The following is a 21,779-nucleotide window of genomic DNA, read 5'->3' as shown; positions in this document are numbered from 1 at the left end:
CAAAATCAAATATGTATCAACTTTGAAGTTATAGCCAGTAAAAATAAGCATTCTGTTGGTTTCATCAAATGTGACAATATCAAATCAAATGATTGATCAAACCTTTCTAATTAGAGGTTCCTGCTTTCTTCTGTGCTTCCAAATAACTTTTTGATCATTTCCTGCTTTATGCTTTAATGTTTGCATTAACATGAGACTTAAATGCCACAACAATCTCATTTTGGAAGTTATATAAATCTGAAATATGTCAATAGAAGAGACAACAAGATGTTTGCAGTTTTCTGTCCTTTGCGAGAACTTTTTATTTCCTGCATGGAAAAAAGAAGAGCACTAAAACACTTTGTCACAAGAGAACAGATTCAGATCTGGATTAATGAGCTTCGTTTCTGGCATTTCAACAACTTGGAACTCTCAGGACAGTTTTGGCAACACGTTCCGAACTGATCCCAAAAATGCATTTGCCTCAAATCATTAAGTAACTGTTAAAAAAAAGGCAGGGTGAAAAGTTCAAACATTGTTTTAGTATTAATAAAATTCAACTACCACCACACACATCTCTGAGCAGATCCCTAATCCAGAACTATTGATGGTTTCATAGTGAGAATCAGTCACTCTTCTTTTCATAACATGTAACACTTTCTTACTTATTTGTCCAGCGGTTTCACTCAGGCCAAGTAAGACGTAATCAAAAGGCTCTGAATTATGACAAATATGACATGATCACCCCTCATTATGAACTATAGGAGGACAGAGCAGAATTCTTATAAATAATTCATTTGGACCTCTGTTATCTGACAGCTTTATCTCATCTAAAACCTTTCAGCAAATCAAATTCAGATTTTTAAAGGGGTTAATTGGGTCTACGTCACTGGGCCTGTTTCCTTAGCCAGTTCCTCAGGTGTTCCACCTGTGCAACCACGCTGGTCTTGGCAGTGCCTCCAGGGGCACTGTACTGCTCCACACTGCTGCTGTAGTCCCACACTGAAGATACGTCGCTTCCAAACAGGGGGCTGCAAAAGAAAAAATATTTAAAAGAGGGAAAGATGGTGGAATACACAATAGAAAACAAAAAGGATTTTTTTCAGAAAGCAAACTTTAGAAAGACGGCACCTGACGTCACTCAGGTCTTCCGCAGTGAGCCGATTCAAGGCGATGTTTTTTGATTCTGCTTTGAACACAGCTTTACCAGAAAGACCGTGGGCTTCCCTGAACGGGACCTACAATACAGAGGAGTGTTGGAATGAGCTCTGATCCGAGCTACTGTGCATAAACCCTGTTAATATTTACATATTCTAAGGACTGAGCTTTTCACATTGCATTTGAATCGATCAAACGCGTACAATTCTTTCGAGTTCTTTTCAAAATAGCTTTTTACGCTAGTACGACTCACCCCCTTCCTCACGAGGTAGTAGGCCAGATCAGTGGCCAACATATCCGGACTGAGAGCGGCCTCCATCACATTCTGATTAATCTGCAATACAAGAAAAACAAGCTCAGGATATTTACAGTTTCACTGCAGATTTAGTGTTTTTTTCTCAGATGTGTGGTGCTGAAAAAAAGAAATAAAGCAATATAGGTTTGTGTGATTGGCTGCACAGTTTCGTGCCAACCTAAACTAATATATTTACTATCCAAGTACAGATGAGCAGACATATTTTCTACTTTGAGGTTTTCAGTTAAAATGTCGGCTCCAGACCTAGTTATCCCCTCTTCTTATTGGTAACAACTTATCCCACATTTTTCAAGGTGAATATTAGTTTGACGTGGAGCTATGAAGTCACTTTAAAAAAAAAGAGGGTTACATTTTTACAGGACACAAAAAAGTTGCAAACTTTTTAAACTTTCATTAATTGTCAGTCTTTTTAAAGCAAAAGTCCCATTAGATGTCACACTTTAATGTGCCAAATCATTTGACTCATCCCCTGGGGGCAGTGGTGAGCTGTAGTCACAGCTGAGCTATGGAACTATATAGGTTTAGGCTCCCAACCCAACCCTTTATTGCTGAGTGTCAAGCAGGAACGTAATGATCCCATTTTTGGGGGTCTTTAGTATGACCCCATTGGTTGGATTAAAAGATTTAGAGGCTAAAAAACTCCTGACATATTTTAACCCTCAATCCCTTTTGCTATGAAAAGTTACACCACCACTTTTGCTGGGTAATTTTTACCCGATATAATATACCCAACAAAAATTACTTGTAAAAAAAATAGATCAAAATATGATAAATTAGAGTGGTTTTATTTTATTTTCAACTGTGGTATGTGTAACAAAATAAAAAAGAAAAACATAGGAAGTTCCTAAAAACATGCTCAAGAATTACTGAAAAATAAGGAATTTGAGAACAAAAATTCCTAAAATATATTAAAATGATACTAGAAACTTGGTCTTTGGTCCACCCATCCCTGAAAGGTGTGAGACTTCCATGATGAAGGCACAGACTCCATGACACGCGACATATTGAAATACATAGAAATAGTTTTGCTTGGGGGAAAATCCCTCGGCGATAGTGCTCTAGGGTTAAATCTGAATAATGAAATCAAGTGACAGACAGATCTGAATGTTACCTCTATTCTTTTGTGTCATGCCCCGCCCCTCTGGCCTAAAAGGCCAGACACTGACCTTGAGAGTTGACATGACTCCGGTGGTCACCTGCAGCACAGCCTGAACAGTATCAAAACACTCAAACATGGCTTCCTTGTCCTCCTGAAATCATTAGAAATGCAGCAAGATGAAGGGAAAATAAAGACAAAATGAACCTGTGTTAGAGAAAGGAGTGTTGTGAGACGATCAACTGTACCTGCAAGTCCTTGTTGTATGTGCTGGGTAAGCCTTTCAGGGTCATCATGAACCCCGCACACTGAAACGTATAAATCAAATGAGAGTTTGACAGAAATAAATGCAGTTAGTTGAAATGAAAGTGGCGAAGAAAGACTGCAACTACACCAGAATATAATGTTAACAGTACAGACATAAAGAGTTCCAGTTCTGCCTTCAGACATTTTCCAGAGAAAATGTTTCTATTTTATAATGTATAACATTTATTTGAATTGTAAACATGAAAGAAAATTTTTCCAAAATAAATGCATTACTGATTGAAATTTTGTTTTGGCAAGTTCAATGTTTTCTAATGAAGCTGTAGAACTAAACAACAGCACGACAGTACAACTACCGGCAAGCAAATGTTTCTCTGAAAGGATACTTCAAAAGTTCTTACTCTGCCAAAAACACGGCCTGCTTTACTCCGAATCAGCTCCAGGCTGTCAGCATTTTTCTTCTGGGGCATCAGACTGCTGCCGGTGCTGGAGGTCCAGGTCCACATTAACAGAGAAAGGCACAGCTTTACACAGCTCAAGCAGGTCATGACTATTGAGACGTAGGTAGAGTTAAGACCCACTTTGATCATCTTATGATCTATTTTAAAAGCATAATGATGATGCCGTTTTTAGCCAGAATCAAAAAGACCTGTGTTGTTTTCTAGGACCTAGTTTCTGCAGAGCAGCAGGAGTTCATTAGAAGTTGTAAGCTAAAGCAACATAAGCCCCCTTCCCCTCCCTGTTACTGAGAGCTCTTTGTTTACATCTGCTCCTGATTCACAATATTTGAAAAAAATGTTCTTTCAATATATATCCTCTTCTATCAGAAAAAAGGCCATAAGAACTATAAAAACACCAAAGTCTTTCAGACTTCTGTGTTTGTGATCTCTAAGACTGAGAATAAAATGGGTTTGAGGAACAACTCTAACACAAATGACAGCTCAATGTTTTCACCCATTTACTGTTTTTATTTACATTTAGATTGTTATCATAGAAATTTTTTTTCGTTGCTCAGATTATATTCAGTTAGTCATTAGGTGGGACTGCTATTAAACATCCCATATTATTCCTGACTGAGTGAAATGATAAAATATACTAAATGAGTACTACACGGTATGAAACTCTGTTAAGGACCACATCTGTCCTATAAGATACTTTTTCATCTTTAATCTAGCAAATAATGAATGCATCCATGTGTTGAATGTTTTAGCATCCATGTCGTCCACTCAGCACCTTCATATCCTTCACTTTAACTGCATATCCCTCCATTCATAAATAAAATGTGCATATATGAATATAGTTTTGAAATAATTCATTTTACACACCTTAGTACAGTTTTATAGAAAGCTTTTCTCCACCAACAACTAGCTTCCCACCTGAACCTACATGTTTTTGTTTTAATTTACAGCTAAATTATGTCAAAGCTTCGTTAGATGAGGATATGTCGCATCTCTACTAAAGAATTTGACTGTTCATCATCTGGAACTTTTTGTAGTGAGCCTGTGGATGTAGCAGGGCCTCTGTAGTGATCACAACCAATCATTTAGAGCAGGTAAAAACATAAACTGACCTGTAGGCATCAGAGAGCGTAACAAAGGAGAACTCTTTAGTGCTGTACAGCATGAGGTCCTCAGCCATTTTACTGAGGTGTGTCAAACACAATGAAGCCCAGAACAAAAACTCCACTAAAACAAGGAAAAAACACAACTTTAAACTCAATGATACTTTTAGTGTGAAATACTTGTAGTATTTTTATTCCACATATTAACAACTGACTAATAAGGATCATTTGTATACCAACAAAGTCTCTCTGGCCTGTGGCGTCCATGCTGTTCAGACTGATTGCATCAAATCCCAGCTCTGCAATTTAAAAAACAAGAACATTTTGTATTTCTTCTCATTAGTTCTAAAGAAATAAGCAGCAATTAAACATAAAAAACACAGCAGCCTTGACCTTTCCGAAGAAGCTCCCTGTCAATGTCAAGCGGCGTCCCTGCAATCGCACCACTGAAAGAAAAAGAAATAGTTTTTTTTGTTACTTGAGTATGTCAGCGGATCAAAACTGCTGTCAGAAATCGCGTTCACAGCGTGCCTGCCCAGAGGTAAGACATTAACTCTTTTCTTGATCTCCAGTAACCGGTCCACATCTCTGCTCAGAGCGACAGAATGACTGTGGAAACACGTACCAAAGAATTTAATTAATTAAAATAGTTTTAAAAAAAAGGGCGTGTAGATGTAGACTTCAGAGTCACCTTAGAATCCAGTGGCTCCATCGGATTGGTTGAGCCCTCTGCATGTGGGTGTATCCGGGGAAAAGAACCTCGATTTCCCTGTGATGGAACCAGGAAATGCAGGTTAACACCAACAGTTTCAGTAATAATATACAGAAGATGAGTTTCCATTTGCGAGTCGGTCTTAGTTACACGGATGCCCGCTCCACCATGGTCGAGATGAGCTGGAGAGAATTTTCTGTCAGGGTGGTGATGGCGTCTCGCATCCAGAGTCTCATATCAGTCACCACCTGGTCCACCAGAACACAAAGTGCAACTCTAAAGCTTTTCTATGAATTTATATGCTAAACAAACCTAAAAGGTACAATAAAAACATGAATAAACTAAAATAAAACCTGATCATTTCTGCTTCTGCCTGTGTGAAGTTTTCCTGCAGGGGCACCAATGAGCTCCTGAAAAAAAAGGGCAACAGCATAATTAATATTGTACACATTTCATAAAGCAAACGTCATAAAGTAACGTTTACATTGAAAACATGGGTTTTTAGTTTAACAAACATCCAGACTTTCGCTTAGACATTAGTGGAGTAACTCACAGCAGGCTGTGTAAAAGCTCAATGGCAGATGTGTGTGAACAGGATGTATGCAATGGACAGCTGCACATCACCTTCAACCGGCGTTCATTGGCAGTGTGAATGTCTTCATCTCCAGGTCTAATGACAAAGTTACCTTTAGACCACTCCTCTGAAATCTGCAGGGGGGGGGGGAAACATCAAAGATGGTCACTTTAAGTGGACTTTAACACAAAGCCTGTAATCAAAAAACAAATGTTTGGGTTTGAAGGGAAACAGTCTATGGAACTGTTCACTTGTCCAAACAGAACAGTAGGATGGAGATGACATGTTCAAACCTGCCCTGAATAAAACTGAAGCTGCAGCTGTCACATGATGACAGTATTGTCCACAACACACCCAGCAGAATGCAGGAATGCTACAACAGGGCATTTTTTACTGCGGTCATCTCCTAACCACCTGAGAGTATGCAGTGATGCACTAAACCAGTGTTTTTCAACCTGTGAGCCGTGAGAGATGGTTTTAACACAAAGCCTGGAAAAAACAAATGTTTGTGTTTAAAAGTTGAAGGGAAACAGTGTACTGAACTGCTGACTTGTAAAACAGAACAGTAGGCTGGAGAGGACATGTTGAAACCTGCCCTGGTTGAATCTGAAGGTGCTGCTGTCATAACGACACTCAGCAGAATGCAGGAATGCTACACCACGGCATTTTGACAGCTGTCATTGCCTAACCACCAGAGTATGCAGCGATGCACTAATGCACCTCATTTGAGTAATAAATGTGACAAACACAGGGAAATAACAATTCATTTTAACAACTATTTAATTCATATCATAATGTGCAATTGACGATACGATTCATAGTTAATATCGGTTCATTTTGAACAATCCAATTCACTGACCTAAAATCAATCTAGGGACGTCTTTAGCCAAAGATTCAACCAGTGGGACTCTGAGAAATAACTGGGTACTGAACAGTGCAGGTGAAGATTTCCAGATTTAGTGAATTTCTTACAAGATAATCAAGTCTAAATTAAATATGTGAACTAACAGACAGATAAACACATTAATCAATTCACATTTTAGTTTCACAAAGTCACTGTTGTTTTTCCACATGATAAAGTCATGATACCACACTGTATGGTCACATGTCTCACATGTCTCACTGTTTTCACACATTGGACTGGAATGATAGCTTGATCATTTTTTGATGTGTTGACCAGTGTAATGACAGTCATTTTACCTTAAAGTAAAAATAAACCTACCACGCCTCAGTCCAAATGTTACTCTCCAAGATCGATTAAAAATCTGTTTATTTCATTTCGAAATTATTTTTAACGTAAAGTCGATTTGATTAATAAGTTAATTAAGATAGATCAATCTGGCTGGATAAAATGACAAATCGGTTAATTGTTAGTAAACTAAAGAAATTGCCAGAATGTCATCCAAATAGGTCCTGTTTTCACACCGAGTAGGTGGATATAAAAAAAGACTGATTTATTTCTGTTTATTTGATTCTTATTCAAGACGCTTTGACAAAACATAACTTTGATTTTATTTCATTTTTACATATTTAATTGGTAATGTGCCTTGTGATTTTTATCAAGGAAAAAGTGCCCTGTCTGGCTCAAAGAGAGAGAATAACGCTGCACTACAACCACAACTGAATGAATGAATGAATGAATCCTCAGGACCGGTTGATTCAGTGATGGAGCCAGCAGCAACAACAACAGACTACTTCACCTGATCCATCCCACGTAAGATCTGCTCCTTTTCCTCACTGCTGACCAGCTGCGCTTTTTCCAGCGCTTTGACATAAGCTTTGCTTCCTCTGATATCTGCGTCCCACATCCTCTGATCGTAACCGATGGAAGCGTTGAACTTCTCCATGATTGGGTCCGTGTCTCCAACGAAACGGCCTCCCCAAAGTTTGTTTCCCTTCAAGACAAACGCGACAAATTAACACAATGACTGCACACTAAACCCGTTCATGTTACTTTAGGCGGTTAATTCTTAGCCACAGAAACGGATTTCGGCAAAGGAGAACCAGGTTGATCGTTTGTTATGTTAGCAAACAGCTGAGCTGCTGGTTAAACAGCAATGAACATACGGGAAATGTAAAATAAAAAAGGAAGATATAACGTTTTCAATTGCACCTACCTCACTATTGGACATTTTATAAATCGGCAGGTGTCCTGTTGTAGAGGAAAGTAAACAGTCAAAACTGTAGCGTCAGCAGTGCGAACAACCAGGGTTAACTGAGGCTACAAGCGTCTCTTTGAGGAGCGCCTCGAGTCGAGGACACGTAAATCTTCCTCTGTTGCTATGCAGAATGTCGTCACAAATCAGGGCATGTGTTTCCGGTTTAACCAAAATAAATTTTCTTAAAATTATTATTATTATTATTATTATTATTATTATTATTATTATTATTATTATTATTATTATTATTATTATCGTTGTTGTTGCTTGACTATTGTCGTCTTCTATTATCAGTTTGCATCAGTTTTTTATTTGGTTATTGATAAGTAAAATCCTTTTCTTGAATACATGTCATATACTTTATTTTTTTAAAGATTTAGTTTTTATTAAAATAGATTTGAATTAAAAATGAACACATTTACCAAACCTCAGCTCATTTTTCATACAGTGTTTAGACAGACTTCTTCAAACTCCAAATACTTTGTTTTTTAATGGATTAGACAAATAACATCTTTGACAGTAAAATCTAAATATTGGTGAAGGTTGACATCTATATAAAAAAAAACGCCCTTCTCACCCTCCGCGGGTGGTTTATCCTCCAAGCTCGGGTCCTCTGCCAGAGGCCTGGGAGCTTGAGGGTCCTGCAGTATCTTAGCTGTTCCTAGCACTGTGCTTTTCTGGACTGAGAGGTCTGAGGTCTTTCCAGGTATCTGTTGTAGCTACTCCTCCAGCTTGGGGGTTACTGCCCCGAGTGCTCCAATTACTACAGGCACCACTGTCACCTTCACTTTCCATGCTTTCTCCAGTTCTTCTCTGAGTCCCTGGTATTTCTCCAGTTTCTCAGGTTCCTTCTTCCTGATGTTCCCATCGCTTGGTACTGCCACATCCACCCCAACGGCTTTCCTCTGTTCTTTATCCACCACTACAATGTCTGGTTGGTTCGCCGTTACCATCCTATCAGTCTGGACCTGGAAGTCCCACAGGATCTTTGCCCTCTCATTCTCTACCACCTTCGGAGGTGTTTCCCATTTTGACCTTGGGGTTTCCAGTTCATATTCTGCACACATGTTCCTGTATATTATTACCTGCAGGAATAATAAGATGGCCAAAGGAAGAGATACAGACCACGGATGTTAAATCACGAAAGCTCCTCACCATGCTTGGAGGGTTCCATCCCAAATCCAGCACCCTGTGACTGTATGCTAGCCGAGGAGGCCGAAGACTAGTGAGTGTAGAAGCCAATATCCAGGATGAAACATCCAAGATGCATGAGTACATCAAGCTCAAGGCCCCAACTGACAGTGTGCTCAGTGAATGTCTCAGGCAATGGAGAGCAGAGGATACAGTGCTGGAGGACAGATTCTCCTGGGAGGACAAACCCCTGCATGGGATGTACCACCGGACCATAACTGAAGTGGCTGATATCTAGAAGTCCTACCAATGGCTAGAAAGGGCTGGCCTATAGGACAGCACTGAAGCACTCATCCTGGCAGCCCAGGAACAAGCCCTGAGCACCAGAGCAATAGAGGCTGAGATCTACCAAACCAGACAAGTCCCAAGGTGTAGGCTGTGAAAAGAGGCACCTGAAACAATCCAGCACATAACTGCAGGGTGTAAGATGCTGGCAGGGAAAGCATAAATGGAGCGCCAGTGGACACAGGAGCTTGCAAGTCCATTGTCCAGACAGACTTCTCTTCATTGGCACAATCTTTGTCCTGAGACTTCGCTTGCCTCGCGTCATCCTTCTTGTAGACACATGGGTCAAATACATCACTACTAGTATTCCCGTGTTTGAATAAAACACAAAGTTGTAGCCTTCTGTTGGTATTCACAATGTAGTTAGGAGAGGGTTGTACCTGGGTGAAGGAATTCTAGTCTTTGTAGGTAGCTCTGCTTCTGCAGTATAGTGTGAATCAACTCTTGACAATTCAGGTTCAGCCTTTATCTGCTTGTCTCTCCTAGGTCCAGATTTAGATGTGGTTGGTGCATGTTTTTCACAGTCAATGGGATTGTTCAACCATTTTTTTACGTTTTTCAGGAAGACCAAGTGAAGAGAAAAAAGTGCCTTGCGCACTTTAACTTTTTTCCATTTTTAAGCTTCAGTTGGTAGAAAAATGCTAAATAGGACTAGGATGTCTCAGCAACATTCTTTATGGTAATTTTTGTGACCCATACGGTGATGTACGACTGGCCGTATGACTCTTCAAAAATGTATGATTACTCTGAGAAACATTATCTTGCAGTCTATTTCATTAAGCTACATTTAGGACATCCATAATGGTTTGTAAGTTGCCTTTAAATACAGCAGAACAGCATACTATTACACCAGTCAAATCATGTTATGATAACTCATATTACACATGACTAAAAAAGAACAAAAGTCCAGAAGGTCCTTTGGAATTCTTTTCAGATTGTAGTAACAATACAGTATCAAAATGTTAATTGAATTATGGACTGTTGAGAAAATGAGACATCAAAATCCTACTGTTCATTCAAACATTGTTTGACAAGATAGCATCACTTCTAAAAGCCATTAAAAGCCATTTTAGTTATATCATTTTTTAGCTGACTTCCTATACTGAAATTTTAACTAAGAAAATGATCAAAAGATGAAATTTTTGAATATTTTTAGCCTAGTATATAACATAGTAAACATTTTTACCTACCAATATGGAAGGAGCCATGAATTATGATAATTACAACAAAATCTGGAGAGAAAAAAAACACTTCTATTTCTTGAACCAGCAGCCATCATGAAATGCTTATAAGATTTTCTAAATCACATTGACTCGTGACTTTGGCAAAATAAAACTGCGTAAGTCACACTCTTGACATAGGCAATTATACTAAAGGAGTAGAATGGCATGTTCTGTTTAACTGAGAATGAAGGCAAATTTACCAGAGGTGGCCAGCATCATGAGGAGAGGATTTAGGCAAAAAAAATCATTTTTGACAAAAAATGACTTAGGCAATTATTTTAAGGTGACGATATGACATATTTTCAGTTGTATTACACTTTTTGTTATGTACATAATTCCATATGTGTTAATTCATAGTTTTGATTGCTTCAGTTTGAATCTACCATTTTCATAGTCATGAAACTAAAAAAAATCTCTTTGAATGAGAAGGTGTGTCCAAACTTTTAGTATGTACTGTATAAATATAAATAAAATAAAAATATATAAATATAAATATATATATATATATATATATATATATATATATATATATATATATATATATATATATAAATATATATATATATATATATATATATATATATATATATATATATATAAATATGTTGAATATACATATTATAATAATTAGTATATTAAGTATTATAATATATTATATTATATATATATTATAATAATATAATACACTTCAAATTTCAAAAATGTGATCTTGCATGGCATAGCTCCTTTAAGGGAAATGAATAGAATTTAAGGTTCAAAATAAACTACAAAGCAGGGCATTGTCCAGACTCAGGTCTGGTCACACTCAATCGGGTAACAATCTTTATTCATTTAATCATTGGAGAACATTGATGGAAAGAATTAATTTTGCAACAAGTATGACAATATGGAACATATAGTATTAAAATGCAGGAAGCACACTAATCAAAGACAAATTCTTAAAAAACAACTTGTGAAAATGAAATTAAAATGGGAGATGAATGGCATATTGAGCAATGAGTGTAGTTTTTTTAAGTTACAAATTTATCCTTTGATTTTAGAGGAAGACAAAGATGATTAGATAAGCTTGAGAGGGAGGAATAATGATGGCAAAAAACATTAATTGACATGAAATTATACACTAAAAATACGGAGAAATCAAACTCTTGATTAACACTCCGTACCAGTAGGTGGCGGACATGCACCTAAAAGTTGTATGCCAACAGGTACTGAGGCAGCCGAAATGTAACAAAAGAAGAAGAAAGGGGTCAAAAAGCGGAAATTTGAAATGTTTTCCCGCCATTCAACTATAAGAACTCTCGGTGGTAATGCACGTATGCGCTGTTTACCACCCGCCATAACACACCACAAGAAGAAAGAAGCTAGCAGCTGAACATTCACTTGGAGACATTATTACAAAGACACTTGTAAAACCTCAAGAGCGAAGAAGTCCCCGTTCTACTAGTACGACTGTTCTTGACGCAAGCCAAGTGGTATTTTTTCTTGTTTCGTTTGCGTTTAGGATTTCAACTGTACAATAAACTTTATAAACTACCTACTAATGTTATTTAAACGAGTAGACAAAACCGAAGTCAACCGAACAGTACCGAGGCCGTGTTCGTTAAAGAGCCAAAGAAGTTTGCTCCAGTCAGACAGACAGACGTGGTTCAAAACTGTTATATGTAGTTTTGTTTGTACGGAAGCCGACAACACAAAATAAACGGACTAAAAACAGAACCGTCTCTGTGTATTGAGGTTCCGAATGAGCCTCATCGGTGCGGTAAAGCAAGGGAGAAATTACTGTAGTAAAATGTCGTTATCATATACAGAGCTCTCCCGGGGGCTCCGTTTTTTCACAAAAAAACGTAAAAAGAAAAAAAAAGTTTTCGGCTTCCGTGGTTGTGGTAATTATCGATGTATTATGTCGTGGACGTTTGTTTTGGTTGTTGCAATCCAAAAGTGAAAGCGGAGTTTTAAAGAAGCTTCCAGAACTTTGGAACCAGAAGAGACGAGAAGAGATTAGCGCCACCAGTAGCGCAAATTAAATCAGTGTCTGTTTTACATTAAAGCCCAGAACAAGACTTCTGCGACTACAAGTTTTCCCGACGAAATTTTCAGTAAAAGAAAAACTTTTCTTATGTTTTGGTGGGTTTTTGAAAGTTAACCCAAACTTATAGCTGCCATTACTGGTTGTGTTCAGTCACGTTGTTTTGCATTGATAACAGTGCGATTTATGATTTACATCAATAAGTCCTATTCTTCTCTTTTTTAAACCCCACAGCCAACAACAACATGACGGCTTTGAAAAAGAGTTTTGGAGCAAATATTTTGAAGGTAGCTTTTTACTTTAAAACTATATACAAACCATTTAAACATAATATTGTATACTTGATATATGTAATATATGATTTTGGCAGCTCCAGGAGAGAGACCAGAATATCAGAAACACACCTTCCCCTGATTCACAAATCCCCAAAAAGGTTTGGGTCTTTTAGTCCTTCTGTACATGTGCATGTCTTAATAAAGCGCAAAATGAAAGTTGAATACTGTAACTGTAAACGACTGTTGTCACAAATCATCCGAGCAAAATTGCGTGACAGAATTTAGTGCTTTGAAGTAATCAAAATGTTCTATTTTAGATCATGATTTTGTCTTTTTCTTTCCCCAGAAAGAGGATCTGCATTCAACCCATTCTTTTGAGTGGAGCTACATTACCAAGAAACTCACAAGAACAACCTGCAGTGAAGCTGGAACTATTGAGAATTCACTGAAAAACAGTGGTAGCTTTAAAGCAATTGCCGAAAAAAACAAAGACAAAGAGCTTGTTATTGTTCAAGGTAGAAGAGGGATTTGTTCCCACTCTCCATGTTCTTTATTGGAAAGGGGACCTATAACTTTGAAATACATAAAAGCATCAGACAACCCGAATAAAGCAGCTAGTTCTCGTGTCAGAATTTTCAGAGGGAAAAGATCTGGTGATCTAGTACGATTTCATGTTCTTGCAAGAGGAGGTAAAAATATAGTTAAAATCCTGCACAACCCTGCACTGAAAGCAAAGGTGGATGAAATTACTGTCTGGGGTTACAAAGGGGAAAAGGTGAAGCACGCTCTGAAGAAAGATGGCCGTTTTTGCCATTACATATTCAAGAAGAACTTTGTTCTGTCCTGCACAACTACTGGAGTTCAAACCGAGCTGTCAAATCTTGTTGATGATCTTGATGACAAAACTTTCCAGGTGGTTCTGGTCAACAAGTCAGAACCACCTGAGGGCGATAGTCAGTCCAGCAGTCTTGATGATGCTTACCAAGCGTCCAGTGACTACCAGAGTCCCGTCTCAGATGACAACGGACAAAAGGGGAACCTTAAAAATGAGATGGTGGAGCAGGATGCTTCATCCAAACCAATGCAGGATCATTTGCGCTCACAGATTGAAGATTATGTGAAGGGCATGAAAACCAAATCTGAGCTTTCATCTGTCCCAGATCTACTCCATCAGGAGTTTAGTCGGAATGCTCTGATGTGCCAGGAGGTGAAAACAATGAAAAAACTGATGCGTCTTAGCGATTCAGTCTGTCAAGTGAGAATAAATGGGGGGGCGGTAGGAAGTGGCTTTCTTTGGTTTAGAAGCTTTGTTTTAACAAACGGCCATGTCATAAAAGACATTTACAACTCAAACTGTGGCCAGCTTCAGGAAAAGGTTTCTGTTCATTTCTCATATGAAAGTCTGGACCAAGCCGATGTGGGGTTGGAAGTGAAAGATGTGGTTTGTTTTGAATACAAGCCTGAAATACGGGACTGGGCTTTGTTGAGGCTAGACTCCGATCAGACACTGCCTCCTGGTCTTTTAGAGCACTTTGGTTTCCTTCCACATGGTGGTGGAATCAGCATTATCGGGCATCCTCAGGGAGGTGTGAAAAAGATCGACCCCTGTTTGATTGTTCCACACAGCCAGGTTGTTGATAGGGTTCCCCTGATAACCAAGTATTTCTTTGCTGATAAACTTTTGAAATACGAATCTAGTTTTTTCGAAGGCTCCTCTGGCTCTCCTGTTTTTGACAACCACTGCAATGTGGTTGCAATGCATTCAGGAGGATTCACCTACGACAAAGAAGGGATGGAAAGACGGGCTGTTGTTGAATATGCCCAACCTCTGCATTTCATTTTGGAAGATTTTATTATCCAAATGGTGGAGGGAAAAAAGTTTGACGTTTTGAGAGAATATCTTGATTGCAGCTACACTCGAGGCACCGCCGTCAAAGACGGTGTCAAAAAAATAGTTGAGAGCAGAAATAACCAACGGTTCAAAGAAGCTGCAAGGAGCTGTGTGGATGACAAAGTTGTACAAACATTCCTTGAGTTTTTCTGCCAAACTGAGGAACCTGTCCCAATGGAGGTTGTTTAGGTCTCATCATCTCATTTTATAGTTATCCTGGGCTTGACTGCAGTAAAACAAAGAAATTCCAGCAGTGAAAAGCAAAAATTAAACGAAAGCTTTAAACTCAGCTTTAATAAAAGTTAAAGCTTTAATTTCTGCACTTATTGTTTACTTTATTGTTGCTCCAAGCAATTCACATGCACCTGTTTAATATAATTATGTGATTTTTCTGTCCCAGAAACATTTTTAACCATCACTCTCCAGTTCAGAGAAAAAATAATGCTGGAAAAAATCTGTTCACTCTTGTATATTTTACTTGTATGGATGTCCAATTCTTACATTTCAGTCTTGACTCATTCCTGTATCAAGTTCTTGAAAAGAAATGCCAACAAAAGGTTTCCTTTTTTTGGTTGTTTTATTATGTTTTGGGATTTATTTGTTTTTTCAAATATAGATTACTCATTACTCAGTGCAGTAGCATAAAATTCATTGTACTTTTTCTGTTTTTGTTTTTAAAAAGCAAAAAGTGTTCAATACTGTGTGCTTCAAATCATGACTAATGAAACTGTATTAAAATCTGATAAAAGTGACTTCTAGTGTATTCCTTTTTTGTTCCCTTACCCTAACAGTAAATGTTAAATGTTTAATATGTTTAAAATAACCCTCGATGTGTTCAGGGTGTACTTCACCTTCTCCCTGATGCTGCTGCATGAGGCTCTGGAAGTCCTTGTTAATTTCATTGAACTGTTTGGTGAAGGGGCTTTCGAATTTACACTTTTTGAGATACTCTTACATTGTTTTTCATTTTCAAACATCTCGGCAGTGTTTCACTTTTTTAAATATTTATTCTGTTTTCTCTGATCCCACGTTCTATGTAAAAATGCGTTTTTTGCTAGGCGGAACCAATATACTCCCCTATTTTCTACACGAACCCCTTTATTGTAACGGAACCTAAGAGTCGACATGGAAGTGTAAGATTTTTTTTTTAAGAACAAAACAACGGCTAATAAGTCTTTTATGTATATTTACATGTACAATTTTAATTGTGATCGATGGTAGTTTCGTGCGTGTTTCAGTTTCGGGTTTATTATGTGATGTTTTGCTTGTTCCGTTGGGATGATGCTGTCGGCCAAAAAATGGAGAGATGATGATCGACACACAAAACAACTGAATTAAAACATATTGAGTCCGGGAGACTTTGATCCATTTTGAAGAGTTTGCAGTCTACAAATGTTTTAAATTGTATTATGTTTGGGGACGAAGTTAGAGACGGGACAAAAGGTCGCGAAATCGTTTATAAACGTAAATTTCAGAAGATGGGAGAAACAAAAAGCACGGGTCGGATTAGTTTGAGTTTGTGTTATCAAATATTTGTTTCAAATCATGAAACATTCCATTTACAAACACATTCTGCGTTGGCTCTTCAATAATAAATGAATTAGTTATGACATGATGAAGCAGCTAAAAAACATTTTGTCATCTAATATAAGCCAACTCAGCCGCACTCCACAACATTTGTCAACTTGTCACTTGAGCTCTGATCTAATTCATATTTGCCTGAAATCACAAACTTAATTTTTCTAAATAACATTGAAGCAAAGAAATATGGGAAACAGGTTTGAATTTAAACAGTATTCTGTCTTGTTTTTCATTAGATTTATTTATATTTATCAAAAGTTTGCTTTTTTTAATTGTATTTCTTTTCTTCTTCAAACTTGAAAAACAAAAACATTTGCTAATATCTATTTCAGTAAGTTTCAACGGCTTTAAAATAATCTAATTGATGGGTTTCTAGTTTTTAAAAAGGGAAAACACAAAAAAAAATTATTGCTGTTCATTAAAGAGAAGATCTGAGGTTCCGATTAAGAAAATTTCGTTATATAAATAAAAATCAAGTAGAGAAATCCAGCCGTTCTTTTAGTAACACAAGGATGTGAAGATCAAATCACAGAAGAAAAATGTTTACTAAATATATAAACTACATGGGAAATATTCCAATCTTATAAAGCTTGTTTTGGTAACAGATATTTTAATTATCTCATAATTTAATGTTTAACAATTGTTATTTGGGTTTTTTTACACAGAAAAAATGCAAACGCGGCCATGCTCAGTAACTATGAGGTGAGACTATAAGACTGTCTATTAAGGGTTTTTGTTGATTTTCCTGCCTGGTAATGAAATTAATTATTCAGAAAAGCTAAATAATGTCTTCGTCTCAGGTATTCAAACTTCTCACCGACCTGAAAGAACAGAGGAAAGATGCTGGAAAAAGCAAACATAGCCTCGGGCAACAGGACCTCAACACCATCATGTATGAAGTGGGTACTATTCATACTGTCTGAGCTTTAGTTGTCAAATCCAGTCCATGTTCTCACCTGCATTTGCTTTCAGACTCTAAAGTATTTGTCAAAGACGCCATGCAGCAGACAGAGTCCTGAAATTGTCAGAGAGTTCCTCACCACCATGATGCCTCAGAAGCTGACCAAGTCAGTATCTAAAAGATAATATTTTTCACCCCTCTGGGGCTTCAATTGTAATTTCCGCTTAATAAATGATGTATAGTTTGGGGATAAAAATGTCTCAAAGTTAAAATTTTGCCATCTTTCTCTCTTTAAGGGCAGAAAAACTGCAGCTGTTAAACCAACGGCCTCAGAGTGCAGTGGAAATTCAGCTTGTAAGTATTTTTCATGTCTTTCTAAATGTTTTATCTTTTTTTCCTAAATAATTTACTCATGTATTCCTATGGTAGCTCTGTATAACAAATGAGATCTTTCTCATATTTGTATTTTTGTTAACTCAACCCAAAAAGGCTCAAATCTAACCCAAAACATGCACTTTTTCACATGCATCCATCAGCAACTTCATTTGTTACATGTAGATTGCCCTACAGGTTCTACCACTCTGGTTTTTTCATGCTATTCCTGTCTGCAGGGTTAGTTTGAATGGGCAATTCACAGTAAATCCAGGCTTGAGCCCATTCCTGTAACGCATTAATAATCTATTGAAGCAGCTATTACAAGACAATGTTAACAATACCTTATACAGCAAACCAAAAAGACCCTCATGACCCGTTTAAGCAAAGCCTTATTATTGCTTTAGCTAAGCGTTGAGGTTATGGCTGTGATGGGTTTAGAAATATTTAATCCTTAAAATGGGTACATTGCACTATTTGACTAAAAATCAAGTAGAGAAATCCAGCCGTTCTTTTAGCAAACTGAGTAACACCAGGATGTGGAGTGCAGACTTCTGATGCTGCTTCACTGGGGTGTGGTGTGTCCCGAAAAAATCTTTTTTAGCAACCAATAATTACTCACCTAAAGCCAAGTGTAGAAGGCTCCCTCTATTAAGAAATAATCTGGTTTCATAATGCAACAGCAATTATATATTGTCCTAAATCAGTTATTCTAGAGCAGATTATCTCTTAGAGTACATTTTAAAAAGTGAATTTCCAAAACTATATGGAGCCTCTTAAAGAACTGCACTCCCTGTTTACCATTTGTCTCTCTGCAATCTGTATCCTTTTAAAATAAAAATATTTTTTTCAATACAAAGCAGCTATAAAGCAGTTGTTGCAGTGAACACAAATGAGGCCATTTCCATTAGCATCCACTAACATGCAGTTCTAAAACTCAGCCTGCAGATGTCGCCCTTCTCACTTTTGAGATGCTTTTAACCCTTGTGCTATCTTAGATGACCCCACCCTTACATTGACGTGTTCTCCCTACCATGACAAAGGTGGATAAAGGTGGAAAGATTTCATGTAATCCATGGACACCAGTGAAGATCATAAATCATTGAAGAAAAAAGGTTCAGCGCACTGTCTAGTGGGTCTAGATGACCCAACTCCCAATGTTAAAGTGCCTAGGATAGCACAAGGTAAAGCAGTCCATCTCCCAGTTATCTCAAGGTAGTTAACTGTGTCATTATGTGATGGTGATTCCATGTTATATTTGAAGGAGTACAACTGATCCAGTTAATAACCAGCAAGAAGGCCAGGAATGACGTGGTGCCATCCATAAACTGACTGAAATATAGAAAAGTAAAATGACAAATTGTGTTTTAGAAAGAGAAATGGAAAATATGCACATTGGTTCTCCATTTATTTTTATTTAAATCTGCATTTTCCTTTCACAGACAATGCATGAATGTAACACAATCAACATGTGTAGTTTGTTTTGCCGTTGAAGTTCAGTACAATACGTACAGTAGATTTAAGATTTAAAGCAAAAACGTAAGAAAAGAAAAAGAAAAAAAAATTTTCAGGCTGGCAAACCAGCAGTTTTGTGAATTCTTCAAAAATTTGCGATGATCATGGATTTTTAAGAGGAATACTTTCCTGAAAAGTGTGGTTTTCCTGCTATTTGAATTACTTCAGCTAAACAAAAAAACAAATCATGATTAAGGAAGCAGCTGACATGGAAGCACATACTGGACCACAATGCTTCATATGATCCCATATAAGATGGTATGTCAGAAGAATAACCTTCAAAAAAAACTACTCAGTTCAAAAAAAGAGCTGTGTCAAAGAAAAGCAATCTTAACATAGCTCTCATTTCCTTTCAGATGGTTGAAGAAAGTGAGGAGCGGCTGACAGAGGAGCAGATTGAGGAGCTCATCCAGACAGTTGCAGGCGTCCTGCCAGGCGACCCGGAGCAAGAAAACGCTGCAGCGGCAGATGCAGAGATGAATGGAGGCGCCGAACAGTCTTGACACAGCGAAAGGCCAAGGCCAACTCATTTGAGGGGAACAGACAATGAGGCTAAAATGATTCCAGAAAAGGATCGGTGGTCTTCACCTGCAGAAGTTTGCATTACAGGGAGAAATGCTGACACGTGGAATACGCAGAACATTTCAAAAGTTTTCATTAGTAATTGTTTTTTTCAGCAACTTTCACCAGTAACCTTTGCAACAGTGCAGAGAAAATGGATCACATGTAAAATACAAAGTGGAAATTATTGTACATTATTCTCATAAAAAAAATCTGATAAATCTTGACTATTCTTTCTCTTCATATCTAAAAAAGTTAAAATACTGAAGGGAAAACATTTGTGGACAACACTTGAATATATAAAGTACAGACCAAAGGTTTGGACACACCTTCTCCTTCAAAGAGTTTTCTATATTTTCATGACTATCAAAATTGTTGATTCACACTGAAGGAATCAAAACTATGTGGAACTCAAAACACATGTGGAACATGTACATAACAAAAAGTGTGAAACAACTGAGAATATATCATATTCTAGGTTCTTCAAAGTGGCCATCTTATGCTTTGATTACTGCTTTGCACACTCTTGGCATTCTTGGCAAAGCAGTAATCAAATAAAAAGGTGGCTACTATGAAGAAAATGACATAATTTCAGTTGTTTCACACTTTTTTGTTATGTACATAATTCCACATGTGTTAATTCATGTGAACATTAACAAGCCATTTAAGACAATCAGTACTGCAGATGTCTGAGAATCTTCAGTCACTGCTTTTGGATGTTGTTTGCTTAATGCAAAGGAAGTTTCCATTTCGGCTCACACATTTAGATTGTTCTGTTTTTGGTTTCCTGTGAACGCCGACTCATATTCCTGTGCTAATTTAGCTCCTTGATTTTAAAGAAAGAGTTGTGGAAAAAATGTGTGTGCACTTGGAGAACAATAACAACAATGCCTGAAAGCGACAAAAAAATCCTCACAAACCTGAAGAGGTTTTAACTTATTTCAATATAAAACTAAGTTATTGAGATTTTTGGACACACTGTGTCGTCAGTGCTGCACAAAAAATATGTTAGCAATGACTTACATAAGTTCAAAATAGCTTTCCTTTGGCTCTATTTTAAGACAAAGTCACAATTTCCAGTCTGTTTACTGTATTTGGGATAAATTTGACTTGTTAGTTGAAATCATTGAAATATGATAAATAAGGGAATGTCATCCAGACAGCACAAAACCGTTGTTTGACTTCTCAACTCCAAAAACTAAAATAAAGTTTCTCTTGTTCATTGGAGTGAGGAGATACAGAAATAAAATCACCAATTCTGCTAGTTGTTCTCCGTAAAAAGATGAGAGAGGTCTGTAATGTTCTTCGTAGGAACACTTCAACTGTGAAGGACAGAAAGTGTATTTAAAAAAGAAATCGTAAATCAGATTTCCGGGATTTTCTTTTTACAGTCTGTCTCTCACAGTTGAGGTTTACATACATTACAGACTTCTTTCCTCTGTGGGACAACTTGCAGAATTTGTGGCAGACCAATACTTTTTTTTGTTGCCCATTGTGATATCACACCCCACGCAAAATAGGATTTTCACTCTCCAAAACAATATTTTGTGAAATGCTTTTGTGATTTCCTCTGTTCTAAGTGGATAAAAAAATGTCATTTGGTGAGATTAAGGTGGCAAAATCTCAACAGTCTGTACACCGTCCATGTTTCAGCCTATATGTGATGCAAACGTTTTATGTGCTAAGAGACAAATAATCATATTTTTATATGATACTTGTCACTTTTTCAGTTTTTAAAATTACGTTAAAGTATATCATCAGTACATCAACTATATTGTGAAAAATGAAAAATAAAGCATCTTTAGGGTTCACCAGGGTTTTGTTTTCATGTATAATTTGACAGGAAGTTATGCTTTAATGGGCATTTTTAAAGCAAATATCTAATGTTCCTCCTTATATATTTCTGAATAGGTTGCTGAAAGTCCCAGTTTTTCACAAAGCACAAAAAAAATGTTAATGTTAAACTGCAGCACTGGAAAAGTACTCTAGTTTAAACAAGTTTGAAAATTGAGAGAATTTGATTTTTTAAGAAAGATTCTATTTTTTAAGAAGGGGGCAATCAGTATCTGTAGGTACCTGAATCCCATTATGTCAGTGGTCCTTAATTGTGCATAACAGGCATATAAACAAATGTGCATC

At 37.2% G+C, this 21,779-nt stretch overlaps 3 protein-coding genes across 5 annotated transcripts; 2 read left to right on the top strand and 1 right to left on the bottom strand.

The window, feature by feature from the left end:
• Positions 1–270: 270 nt before the first annotated feature.
• Positions 271–7,935, bottom strand: asl (argininosuccinate lyase). Its single transcript, XM_023962606.1, has 16 exons — positions 7,778–7,935; positions 7,361–7,555; positions 5,711–5,794; positions 5,440–5,496; positions 5,237–5,334; positions 5,066–5,143; positions 4,906–4,983; positions 4,768–4,820; positions 4,611–4,673; positions 4,384–4,498; positions 3,215–3,299; positions 2,798–2,857; positions 2,620–2,703; positions 1,391–1,471; positions 1,111–1,217; positions 271–1,010 (listed from the first exon to the last, which is right to left on the bottom strand). The coding sequence occupies exons 1-16, from the start codon at positions 7,790–7,792 to the stop codon at positions 866–868; spliced, it is 1,398 nt and encodes a 465-aa protein (XP_023818374.1). The 5' UTR covers positions 7,793–7,935; the 3' UTR covers positions 271–865.
• Positions 7,936–11,757: 3,822 nt separating this feature from the next.
• LOC101160998 (protein FAM111A) lies at positions 11,758–15,462 on the top strand. 3 transcript variants are annotated; one of them, XM_011483246.3, is made up of 4 exons: positions 11,758–11,961; positions 12,779–12,831; positions 12,915–12,977; positions 13,166–15,462. In XM_011483246.3, exons 2-4 carry the CDS (start codon positions 12,790–12,792, stop codon positions 14,897–14,899), a joined length of 1,839 nt encoding a protein of 612 aa, XP_011481548.1. In that variant the 5' UTR covers positions 11,758–11,961; positions 12,779–12,789; the 3' UTR covers positions 14,900–15,462. The 3 variants fall into 3 exon arrangements, with proteins under 3 accessions (XP_011481548.1, XP_004076307.1, XP_020564390.1); XM_004076259.4 differs by having other exon boundaries at positions 11,759–11,990; XM_020708731.2 differs by lacking the exon at positions 11,758–11,961 and adding an exon at positions 12,527–12,642.
• Positions 15,463–15,759: 297 nt separating this feature from the next.
• Positions 15,760–19,867, top strand: crcp (CGRP receptor component). The gene is made up of 6 exons (XM_004076155.4): positions 15,760–15,843; positions 16,957–16,993; positions 17,092–17,190; positions 17,264–17,358; positions 17,489–17,546; positions 19,436–19,867. Exons 1-6 carry the CDS (start codon positions 15,836–15,838, stop codon positions 19,580–19,582), a joined length of 444 nt encoding a protein of 147 aa, XP_004076203.1. The 5' UTR covers positions 15,760–15,835; the 3' UTR covers positions 19,583–19,867.
• Positions 19,868–21,779: the final 1,912 nt, after the last annotated feature.

This window comes from Oryzias latipes, chromosome 14 (genome assembly GCF_002234675.1).
Source record: "Oryzias latipes chromosome 14, ASM223467v1".
Lineage (NCBI taxonomy): Eukaryota > Metazoa > Chordata > Actinopteri > Beloniformes > Adrianichthyidae > Oryzias > Oryzias latipes.
This window is presented reverse-complemented; position numbering and strand designations above follow the sequence as displayed.